This window comes from Carettochelys insculpta, chromosome 23, assembly GCF_033958435.1.
Source record: "Carettochelys insculpta isolate YL-2023 chromosome 23, ASM3395843v1, whole genome shotgun sequence".
In the NCBI taxonomy this organism is placed as follows: domain Eukaryota; kingdom Metazoa; phylum Chordata; order Testudines; family Carettochelyidae; genus Carettochelys; species Carettochelys insculpta.
Window position 1 is genome coordinate 13,560,862 of NC_134159.1, and position 12,123 is coordinate 13,572,984.

The 12,123-nt window shown below is 57.3% G+C and overlaps 1 protein-coding gene across 4 annotated transcripts in view; it reads left to right on the forward strand.

The window, feature by feature from the left end:
- Window positions 1-12,123, forward strand: part of SAMD11 (sterile alpha motif domain containing 11) — a 213,736-nt gene extending 201,613 nt beyond the window's left edge. For 3 of the 4 annotated variants that reach the window (XM_074975989.1, XM_074975992.1, XM_074975991.1), the window contains exons 12-14: window positions 950-1,074; window positions 7,604-7,714; window positions 11,819-12,123. In XM_074975989.1, coding sequence (XP_074832090.1) covers window positions 950-1,074; window positions 7,604-7,714; window positions 11,819-12,067 — 485 coding nt within the window. In that variant the 3' untranslated portion in view covers window positions 12,068-12,123. Of the gene's footprint in view, window positions 1-949; window positions 1,075-7,603; window positions 7,715-11,818 lie in introns of those variants that run through there. The other variant, XM_074975990.1, reaches the window with a different exon arrangement.

Consider the following 12,123-nt stretch of genomic DNA (forward strand, 5'->3'; position numbering starts at 1 on the left):
GAGCTCTGGGCCTCCTAGGCGGTGGGTTCCCCAGGCAAACAAGGCATTTTCCAGACGTGGATGAGTACGTGGGCAGTCCCCTTGCTCCTGCTTCAGGAGACGCTGGAGTTACCTGACTGGATTCTCTCCATTGTTTCTCATTCTCCAGACCTCTGTCCTGCGCCTCTCTAGGCTGTAGTCCAGTTCTCTGCTTCCATGTTCATCCCACGCTGTCAGAGCAAGGACGCCTCCTCTCTATCCCTCTGGGATTGGAGTGCTCGCTCTGTTGCCTTGCAGCTGACAGGGCCGGGCCGGGACGTGAACCGCCCCTGCCCTTTGGAGGATTGACTTGTTTGCGTGAAGGGGGCCACACACTCCTCAGAGATTCAGGGTCTCCTTCCCACCGGGCCAGATCCTGCCCCAGCCACGGGTTACGCATTTCGACCACCATGGCCCATCAAGCAGCCCGACATTTTGGGCTGTGGGAGATTCACCGCTAAGGAGTGAAAATTCTGTCCCAGAGCCTGGCTCCAGCAAAGCAGCAGGCGGCCGTGGCGGGTGCGAGGCCCTGGTGTCGTTTAGCGGGGAAAAGGGCAGGGGAGCGCAGTCCGCAGCGCAGCCGGAGTTCTTCCGGTTTGCGGTGCGTGTGGAGAAACGCGCCTTGGGAAAGCGGGGGTGTCTCCCCCCCCACCCCGGCTCTGCTGCAGCTGAAGAACATTAACCACATGAAACACATTAGAGGGAATTTCCCCCCCCACCCCCCCCCCCCGCTTGTCTTCCTCCCGCCTTCTCCAACCGAGGGACCTCCAGGAGGCAGCATTGACCCTGCCTGGCGGTTTAATTGACAGGCCATTAAAAATGGATGTGCGGCTAGAGAGAAATATTCAGATCGTAGGCCTGTTGCTGTCCGTGTGGGATTTTAATGATTTATGTTTCCTTCTCCTCCTCCCCCCGCACCCCTCCAACTCAGGCGCCGTGGGAGGTCTGTTCTTGGACGGGGAGGAGAGCCCTGCCCTGGAAGACATCAGCAAATGGACAGTGGAGGAGGTCTGTAGCTTTGTGGGCAGTTTGTCTGGCTGCGCAGAGTACACGCAGGTAAATCCAGGGCCGCTTGGGAAACGTGCCGGGGGTGGGGGGGGAAGCGGAAGGGAATGGGGGAGGGAGCACCAGCTCCCCTCTGCAATCAATCAGAGCTAATGTGGCGGAATATTTAAGAGAGCCCTGCAGGGCCTGTCAGCCGTCTGGCTTTCCTGTTTTCCTACTGGATTGGGGCTTGAGCGCTGGCTGCCAGCAGACGCCCCCAGGGCATGCAAAGGTGTGGGGGGGGGGCTAGCAGTGTGCATGGGGGGGTGTCTGCTGCTGCTCCTGGGGTGAGTTACACTGTTAGCCACTCCCCACCTTGGAAGGTAGGGGTGTGGGGGGCCACCGTGGCTCACAACCAACCCCAATACAATGCTGGCTTTGTGCAGGGCAGTCCAGGGGAGCCGAGCGTTCAGCGTGTTATAATGAGGTCCTGTGTTCCGCCTTGGAGGGCCGTGGAGAAGGGCCTTTGCTCAGAGAGCACCAGGAGCTGGAAGGCTGCAGCATCTTCAGCGAAATGCATCACTGGCTTGGCCTGACACAAGGCATGAGGTTATCTCTTGTGCCCAGCAATAGCTCTGCCAGCCTGGAGCACTGGGCCAGGGCCCGGGTGACAAGCCAGTGGTACCTTGCCTGTGGTGCAGCTGGGTTCGCATGCTCAGGCTTTCTTTCGCCTGCGGCGAGTGCAGGTCAGCGTCCGCTCGGGTATAGCTGAACACCCGAGAGCGTGGCAGCACCGAGCGCTCTCCGTTCTAGCGAGGGCTCTCCGGACACAGGTAGCAGGAGCACTCTGGGGAGAGCTCTGGGAGGAAGCTGATGGAGACCTCCATGCTAAATGAATTGCCACATAACATTCAGGGTTCTTTCCAAGCCCTTTGCAGCAGGAGCAATATGTCCCTCCGTGCTGCAGCGTGAGGGTGCTTGGAGAGCCACAAAAACCAGCTCCATACTTTGGCTCTCCTGGCCATGGAAATCCTTTCTAAGCCCCCATTGAGAGCTGGCTGGGACGGCCCTTTGAAGTGGGCACAGTGTGCTCAGGAGAGAGAGTGACATGGAAGTGGAGGGTGAGAACTAAGGGTATGTCTACACTCACCGGAAGAGCAGCTCGTTGAGGGTTGATCTTGCACAGGTCCATTTCGTCCCCTTGTGGGGATGCGCTAAACCAAACCATCAGCATTTGCCCATCAACTGTAGTACTCCTGGTGTTGTGAGGAGTAAGGGAAGTTGGCTCCTGTCAACCTCCTGCTGTGAGGACAGTGAGAAAAATCGATCGACAGTACATCGACTGCGGGGATGAAATTGTCGTAGCTGGAAGTGCATCTCTTAAAACAAATTCTCGGCCTAGTATGGACCTGGTCTAAGAGCCTCTCGGTCTGGAGAGTCTGGCTCCTGGGGTGACAAACACAAAAAGCCAGGGAGATGGGAGCAGTAAGATGCAGCTCCAAAGGGGAAATGAGCAAGAGGACAAGAGGGAAATGGAGCTAAACAAAGACAGCTGCTCCTGTGACACACACAAAAGGAGGGAGGGAAAGTCTAGGAAGCCGGCTTGGAGGCTGGGGGTGGAGGTTTGCACTTGCTTCTGAGCTGGCTGAAGAGTAACTTTCAGAAGCTCCTTCCCGCCACCCCCCCAGGAGCCTCAGACACCACTGCCTCCCCCTCAGCCAGCAGGCCAACCCCCCAGCTGATCTGCTGCTCAGAGCTTTCCAGCAGCCCCACAAAGGACTTCTCCTGCCATGGATTGGGCTCCAGGCAGTGTGAGAAAGCCATTAGCCTCCTTCCTGGGAGCAGGGGGTGGGAGAGCCACTTGGGTGCCAGGCGTGGGTTTCAGGCCTTTTCTTCTCAGCTGGTTCCACAGATAAAAGATCTCTTTAATGAGGCTCCCCGGGGCGGGGGGGGCAAGGGAGGCTGGGAGCCTGCCTTTGCCATTCATGATGGTGGCAGGGGCGGCTGGGTGCTGTGCTTTCAAGGCAGAGCCTGTCCTTCCTTGCCCCCTCACTGTGGTGTTAATCTCACCCTGACAAGCTTCATTAAAACCACCTGTAAGGCCGGTGCTGCCTCAGAGGTGGCAGCCTGCACCCGCAGAGTGAGCGGGAGAGCGTAGGAGAGGCCTGTGTGTGACAGCGATGGGGCGCTGGCGAACATGCAAGGAAGGGGGGGTGCCTGAGAGAGCAAGGGGAGCTTGGGAAGAGGGAAGACTTGAATGGCTGGTTGGCGGGGGGGGCTGAGAGGGCGTGAGAGGTTTTTATGTCTGGGTGGTTGGGAAAGCAGGGCCTGGAGGACTGTTCCCGCTAATGTTTTCCATCCATGAGAGGAATAAAATTTGTTACAATGCACTGAGGCATGTGCAGCTGTGCACCACCCATAGAAACACATGCTGCCCGCTGTGGGTGCTCTGTTAATCAACTGGGCAGCACCTGAATCTCACCTAAGCAGCCACCCACGAGCACCGCATCCAGGGAACACTGGCCGTGGGTGTAGAACAGAGGTGGGCAATAAGCCACCTGCAGGCCAGACATGGGCTAGCTCCCCGTGGGCTGCTGGCGCTTTATTTAACCCACATGTCCATGGGTAAGGCCGTTTGCAGTGCCTGTTGGCCACTGGCAGCTGCGGGAAGCAGGACTGGGGATATTGCTTCCTGGTGCCCACAGTTTCCACCCAGGTGAAAAAAGTATCTGGCAGCCAGTCAGGGACTAATCCTGGTGAACCGCATGCAGTCCACAAACGGCGTACTGCCCACCCCGGTACAGAAACAAGGCAAGGGGTGCATGTGCAAGCGAGAGGGGCAAGGTGAGGGTGTGGAGTAGTGGGCCCACTAATTTTGTACATCCGAGGGTGGAATAAATTTTATGTGCCCTGAAGTATGTGCGGATGTGCACCACCCATAGAAACACATGGCGCCGGCTGTGCATGTTCTGCTAATCAGCTGGGCAGCTGGCGCCGGCTGTGCGTGTTCTGCTAATCAGCTGGGCAGCACCTGACTCTCTCCTGAGCAGCCGCTAAAGAGCTCCACTTACTGGGACTGCTGAAGGGGAGGCTGGGCCCTGGGAGGCATTCTGCATGTATTAGTGAGACAGGGAGAGGGTAGGTTTCCAGGGGTGAATGGGCTGTGAAACAAGCCCAGATCTGGTGGCTGTGGAAGGTCTGCTGGATATACACCCCTGAAACACAGCAGAGTGTGACCCCCACCACTGCAGGTAGGAAAGCGGGGGAATCCGCAATGCCAGCAGTGTGCCATTTCCTCCTCCACCTTGCATGCGTAGGGCCAGAGAATCCATCACCCTGGCTCAGCAGCACTCTTGGTGCTCAGCAAACCCGAGCACTGTTGCAAAATGGGACCCTTTGTAAACAACCCCAGCAGCCCCTTGCAGTGTTGGACTGCCAGGGGTGCTGGCACGCTGGAGGTTAAAGCACTGATGCTTTTGTCATTCATCAAGAGTGGTGCTTAATTGGTTTGTACTGCATGCAGGGGTGCTGCGGGGCTGTCTGCCTGCGCTCCTCCCCAAGCCACAGCCACGGGGAGGTCTGGCACCGGCCTGCAGTCTGCACCCGCCAGGACACCAGCGAGCGCTCGGTGGCTTGACTGTGCACTCGGGAACACAGTTCAGAGCCACAAAAAAGCACCGTCATTGGAAACAAAGTCATCCTTCCCCCTCCCAATCTCTGGCCTCCTCCAGCTCTGTTCCCCTGGTGCAGACCAGCTGTTCAGTAGGCTCAGGTTAGGTCCGTGGCGAATGGAGCAAGGCAGCGTTTGGCTCCTGGCCATGCTGGCTTGGTAGGAAGGAAAGGAATTGGTCTATTAAGTTTCGCTAGGTCAAAGAGCAGGAACACATGCTGCAGTCATCAAGTGCCGCTTTGCTGGTGGAGTCCAGCAATAAATGAATTTGCAGCCGTTCCTCAGCCGCTCGCCAAGGGAGTGGTACTGCCATGCAACACACAGCTGAAAAAGAAACCATTAGCGCAGCCTGCACGCCCCGCTTCCTTCACTGGGCTGGAATAACAATGCTATGCAAAGCAGCTTGGCAAAGAGCTGGAGCAGATTCAGCTAGTGCAATGGACCCAAGACAGTTTGCCCAGGCGAGAGGCCAGCCCACGTGGAGCGAAGCTGTGGGTGGGTGAGGAGGAGAAAAGTGATGTGTGCCCCATCAAAGCCAGGTTCTACCACTGAGGGGGAAAGTCTGGGTAGCAAACAAGAAAAATTACTGAGTGGGGCTGGAGGTGCTGAACCGGTGTTATTGCAGTCAAGCTCATCAGGAGCCTGGTACAATTACACCATTTCAGACATAAACACTGGGGAGCAGTGTTCCCTGTAAGCTGAGCACTTGGGCGGCCACTCACGAGAGCGTCAAGGGGCACCCAGCTGATGAGCAGAGCGCCCACAGCCAATTACAGGCGGGGGGCAGTATGGTGGTGCACATCTGCCCATGCATCAGTGCATGTAACAAAATTTATTCTACCCAAAGCCGCAGGAGCACTCCTGGGGAATGGTGGAGTTTCAGCTGCAGCAGCCGGGTGTAGAACCGAGGTGACCTGACTCTCCAACCACAAGGCTGCTTAGGCAGCAGTCTTACCATGGAACCAATGTATTAGTGGGGTTAATGCAAAACAGTGTGTTTTTTGACCGTTCGTTTTCCTTTCATTGGGCAGGGTGTCCAGCTCAAAGGGTGTTTAAGGATTTGTGTGTGGGTACAATAAGGGTATTGGGGGGGGGGGGGGCGTGTACCTCAAGCCAATAAAATTCCTGGTGTGACACACTGAAGACAAGCATGGCTGTTGAGTCGGGGTGAAACAATGGAAACAGGTATAGCCGTGGCTGAGAGCAGGTTTAGTTTGAACTGCCAGCGCCTGCCGTACATCGCTGGGCTTCACCCACTCTTAAGACCCAGTTTTTTTAAGCTGTCAGCTGCCTGAGGCTTTTTTACGCACGTGATGGTCTCAATTACACCTAGCCAATGGTGCAGTCATTGGGGGCCTAAGCCCTGTTTGCAGTCCAGTGAGCCTGCAGCCACGTCTGGTATTCAGGCCCGGTGGGGCGGGGAGGGGTGCGCCGCACGGGCGCAAGCTGGCCAAAGGGCCAGCGTATTTGGCATCATTGCTGCCTCACCATACAGGATGCTGTGCTCATACTATTTGCCCGCCCCCCCCCCCCCCCCCGGCCCCACCTTTAACAATAGCACACGCGCGCGCGCACACACACACACACACACTCTCTCTCTCTCTCTGCCAAAGTTGCTACCCGCCCCCACACCTGTCACCAGGCCTTGCCCACCTCAGCCTCCAAATCTGCCCCTCCATCCCACAACCCCACCCCAGATTTAACCCTTCATTCCCAAACCGCATGCCTCCCCCCAAAAAAAAAAAAAACCAAACAAACCACATTTAACCCCTTCACTCCAAATGGCCTCCAGCCCTGGCCACCGCCCCCCCCCCCCCGGCTCCCCCCCCCCCCCAAAAAAATCCACTGCTAACCCCTTCAAATGACCCTCCCAAACCCCAGGTATAACCCCTTCATCCCCAAACACCCCCCCCCCAAGTTTAATCCCTTTGCCCCCCCCCCCCAAAACCACCCTCCCAGCCTCAGATTTACCCCCTCCAACCCCACCCTGCCCCAGGAGTAACGCCTTCATCCCCATACCACACCCAGCCCCAGGTTTCACCTTCCTCCCCATGCCACACACCCCCCCCCCACCCCCAAAAAAGCTTGGACTGACCTGCCTCAGCTGATGCACACTGCCGGGCCCACCTGCTTCATTTACCATGTGTTTTTTTTTTGAAGCGCCTCCCTGCCCCCACAATGCTCTTGAAGGGTGACACACACATCCACACACACAGTGTCCGTGTCCCTTCCCCCCCCCCCCCCCCCCCCCCCCCGAGCCATGCAGGCTTTCACTTCTGGGATGTCCTTAATGTGCTGCAGGTGGCCAACCCCCCCCGCGCCACCCCCCCCCCCCCCCCCCAACAGGCACACACACAACCCCCCAGCGCAAACCCACCCCCAGCACAACCCCCACCCCCAGCGCAAACCCATTCGACTCTGCTTCATACCAGGGTAGCAACAGATGGGCCAAACGGTGTGTGACTGCTGTCCTGGGCTGGCTTTCAACTGGGGAGGTCGCTGGGTACATTAAGGCAGTGTGTACTGCCATAGGGAGTGCCAGCCCGGGCATGCCAGGCCCACAGGACTTTCCTTGCAGGTGCAACTTTCCTTTCCAGGTGCAACTGTGGGGCTAGACCATAAAGGTGAAAAATGCTGCACTTGCAACTCAGGCTTTGCAGCACACAGACACCGATTGCTGGCTGGTGAAAGGCGCCTCGTTTGGGGACTACCAGTCAAGCCCTGCAGGCTCTTTGGGGCAGGGCCTGGCCCTTTGGGCTGGGTTTGTACAGCACCTGGTGCACAGATCCTGGACCAGTTGAGGCGCTACAAATACATTGGGCACATCGGTGGGGGGGGCGGGGTCATCGCGCCCAAGCTGCTAGTGCAGGGTGTTGGCTCTGGCTGCTACTGGCATGTGTAAGCATGGTGGTGTGCTGGGCTTGTCTGCAGGTATTCAGAGACCAGGCTATCGATGGTGAGACGCTGCCACTCCTGACCGAAGAGCACTTACTGACCAACATGGGGCTCAAACTGGGGCCGGCGCTGAAGATCAGATCACAGGTAAGCGCCGCGCCCCCCCAGCACACACACTTCAGCAGTGGTGGTGGCTGCGTGGGGCTGAGCACAAGCAAACCAGAGTGCCCCCCCCCCCCCCCCGCCCCAAGCTTGCTCACACCATGGGGTGGAGACCAAAATGCCGGGGGCGGGGTGGGGGGTTCAGGATAGTGCAGGGGGCAGCCAACCCACGGTCCTCGCATCGCAGGCGGCTCTTTGAGCAGTGACCTGCAGCTCCACCCCAGCGCTTGGTGGGAGACGCACGTGGCAGCAGCCCCAGTGAGTCGCTGGCATTGGGGTTTTTTTTTTTGGCCGGGGTGGTGGGGCGGGGGCGGGGATGATGGTGGAGTATGCAGCCATGTATTATAGTATAGCTTTTATACATAGCAATATATTTACTTTAGGGCTCTAGCTAGATTTTCTATAGCTATAATGCATGGCTCTTTGCGCCCTCGCCCCAGCTGTTTGGGTGCTTAGCCTCTAACTGGTTGGCCACCCCAGGGCTAGTGGTTGCTCTGCAGCACCAGGCACTGGGTTAACAGCTGTGTATGTCGGTGACTGAGGCAGAGCGAGGGTACCCTCCCCGACCCCTTATCTGCTACCCACTACCCCACTGCTCTGGGCATACACCTGTAATTCACCAGCATATGAGAGCGCTGAAGGCCAGCACTCTCGCTATGAACAGCACACACTCGCGTCATGCTCGCAGGCAGCATTCCCGCCCATCTTTTACTATCCGGGGGGGGGAAGGGGGGGATAATTTTTGTTACATGCACCAAGGCATGTGCAGATGTGCACCACCAATAGAAACACAGGCTGCCGGATGTGGGCGCTGTGCTAATCAGCTGGGAGGCATTTGAATCTGTCCCGGGCAGCTACCCCAGTTTACATGGAACACTGTTCCCGTAAGCCCTTGTGCTACCGCCCAGCTGCAGGGCCGGTGCCTGTGCCCTTGGAGGCAGGGAGATTGTGTAGAGGAGGAAGGCCTGAATCGTGTCCATTTGAATGGTATTAAAGAAAGCCAGGCAAAGCCTGCTGGGTCCCCGCTGGCAGTAGTCATGATTCAGGCTTGCTGTCCTTCCTCCATCAGTGTTTGCCTGACAAGCCTTAACCCACCCCTCTCTGAATGCCACTGGCAGACTCCGCGGGCAGATCCATGATAATTAGCCATTGGTTTCGTGGACCATCAGTTTGGGTCAGTGTGGCTGAATTAGCCTACCCACTCAATCTCATCAACACAGCTGCTTGGGCTCAATACCTTGGGGGGGGGGGGGGGGTTCCTTTTGAGACGGGGGTGGGGGGGGCTCTAAAAGCAAAACAGAATTTGCACTGACACAAGCCACCATAAAATGTCACACGAATGGGTATGGGATGACCCTCTCTCATTGAGCACCCTTGGGACCTGACTAGTGGTGGATGAGAGAATTTGCTGGCCCACAATCTTGTCTAGCACATTCCCAACACTTCCACTGCTTATTGGGTTCTTAGAAGGCACTTCAGGGTAAATTACAGCTAAATACATCCAGAACACTGAGCCCCAGGACTGGTGGCTGGAACTAAACTTCATGAGCCCATGGGAAACTTGGCCACACCAAGTGGTCATCCAGCTAACCAAATTCATGCTGGATTAGTTTTCTAAACCAGAGAATAGTAACAGAGAGGGAGCCATGCTAGTCTATACACTATCAAAACAAAAAAGCAGTGAAGTAGTACGTTAAGGGCTAACAAATTTTGTTAGTCTTTAAAATGCTACATGGCTGCTTTTTTGGTTCCAAACCAGAGAGTGTGAGATAAGAGCGGTTCAATCTGTATTTACTATAAATTCCAGGTATATTAATTATAAATTAAATACCAGACGACCCTACATCCATTTATTACTGTATTACATAGCCATGATAAACATTTATGTGTAAGTGTATACACAATGTTTACATCCTTAGGCATGTTAATGTACGTACATACTGGTGCGCACACACACACACACACACACCCCCCCATGAACGCGTTTGTCCAGTTTCGTTTACGCACGCTATACATTATGGTAAAACAATGAGGGTAACTTTATTACTGTCCCTGCAGCCCTTACTGTTTATGAGGGGGCTAATAAAAAGGTTCTGTGGGCAATTGTTCCCTGTGGAGCACTTCGTGAGGAAATAAAAACTCTTACGTACCTTCAAACAGCACGCTCCCATTAGCTCCCAGATGTGCTTGGCTTTTTGCTGGGTGCGGGGGCCGGGGGGGGCTAAGCGCTGGGGTTTAAAAGCCCTGGCTTGATTTATGCAGGCGTGTTAAGGTGCACAAGGCCCCCCCCAAAGCGGGCGGGCTGGTTGTTTGGGGTAAGCACAGGCCTATGGCCTGCAGAGGATGCAGCAGAGCCAGGTAGGTGCTGCAAGAGGGCTGGGAACTTGGCCATGGTCGGGCAGCGCAACCTGCTGCAGCTGTTTCTGTGCCATTGGGGTGCAGCCTCCTGTGCATTTGCCACCAGTCACCCCTTCACGCCATCTCCCCACACACAAAGGTAGGCAGCCAGTGCTCAGCACCTTCCCAAGCCCCATCATGCCCCCCGCCCCCACCCAGGCTGCTCCTTTGCACTGGGGGCAACGCCCCACTTGGTCCCAGGTTATGCGAGCAGCAGGCAATGGGTGATGCGCAAACAGTGTTCATTTCCATAGCAAATGGGCTCGGGGGTCGGCTCCCCACACAGCCCCACGGTGGGTGGTGAGGGCATGCTTGCCTCGGGCACCTCTCTCCTCTCCGCTCCCCTCCGCAGGCGCAGGCTGCTCCCCTAGGCAGCGCAGAGACATGGAGCAAGCAGCTGGTGCAAGTTCCCAGGAAACAGGCGTGGCCCAGCGCCGACCTGGCTTTAGCTAGAGGGCAGGGGATGTGTCTGCACCGGCTGGCTGCCCCACCCCTTAGTTCATAAAGCCTCAGTCTAGCTCACAGCCTGGCCAGCGCCAGCACTCCCCAGCTGGCTGGGGGATGGGGGTCGCGAGGAGGAAATGGAGCATAAAAGGCACAGGGCAGAGTGTGTCACTTAAAACACCTGCACTAGGACGCTGCGCTTCCCCCCTGCCGCCGTGCCACTCGCTGCGTCCCACACTGAGAGCTTGCTGTGCAGGCAGCCAGGCTGCCGGGGCGTGCATGCTAAAGGAAGCATGGCTGCACCAAGGGATGCAGGTGCTGCAGGTGGCGGTGGGAGAGGGATCGTACACATGTGCTGGGAAGAGGTGCACACACCACAAAATCACCCCAGCTGGACTTTACACATTGCACCCCATTAATGCTCCTGCAGACGCTGTGGCCTCATGGCGGGCGGGGGGGGCGAGGTGCAGGCTCTACCCCCATGTGTCGACAGCGTGTGGTGTGCGGCTAAGCACGAGGTGCTGAGCTCCCACACAACTGATGGAAACTAGAGCAGGGCCATCTCACTGTGCTAAGACTGTCCAGGCAGGGGCTGGTTGGCATCACCACCATTCGCTGGGTGACCTGTGCTCAGTGGGGCTTTGGTGTGGGTCAATGCACGCTGCCCCCTTCCAGCCCCAGAAACACATGGGCATGTGCAAAGGAGGGTTCGAGGAGGGGGCTAGTGGCCCCTGAACCAGGCAAGGCACTGGTGGTGGCCAAAGCATGCGGATCATGATCTCACACCTGCTGCTGTATTGCACCTGAAATTTAACCCTCCCCCCAAAGACACCCCACAGGTGCAACACCCCCCACCCCATTTTCTCCTGTAAAATAGCAATGCTTGGACAGCTCCTGTTCCCAGGCAGCGCCAGCAGCCCATCTGCTCCCAGGGACTCCAGCTTACAGTGCGGATGGCCTCTTCACACTGGGCCCTCTGGGCAAGGAGCAGTGCTGCAGCCAGGCTCCCAGCTGCTGCCCCGCCACATGCTAGGTCTGTGCCGCATGCACCTGGAACCGAGGCTGCACGTTCGAATGATGCACACCCCCTCCCCCCCCCGCAACTGCATTTTAAACCAGGGCAGCTGGAAGGTTGAGTGGAAACACAAGCTCAGCATACGGTGCTTCCAGCAGTGGGGGGGACACGACCCTGACTCAGCTGCCTCCTCCCCCTGCTGCCCACTAAGCTCTTCCTTCTGCTCCTTTCAGGTTGCCAAGCGAGTTGGCCGGGTTCTCTACATGGCTAGCTTCCCCATGGCTTTCCCCCTGCAGCCCCCTGGCTTACGGCCTGCAGAGCGAGACCTGGCGCCCGGCGAGCTGCGCCCCTCCTCCGCCAGCAGCATCTCCTCCCCGTACAGCAGCAGCCTGCTCCCCGCCAGCCGCATCTCCCCGAAGCAGGAAAACGGAAACCCCTCGCTACTGGCAGGAATCAATGACACCGCAAAACCGCCCTCGTAACGGCACAGCTGCCCGGCTGCCCCCAGCACTGACGCAGCGGGCCGACCTTGGCGTAC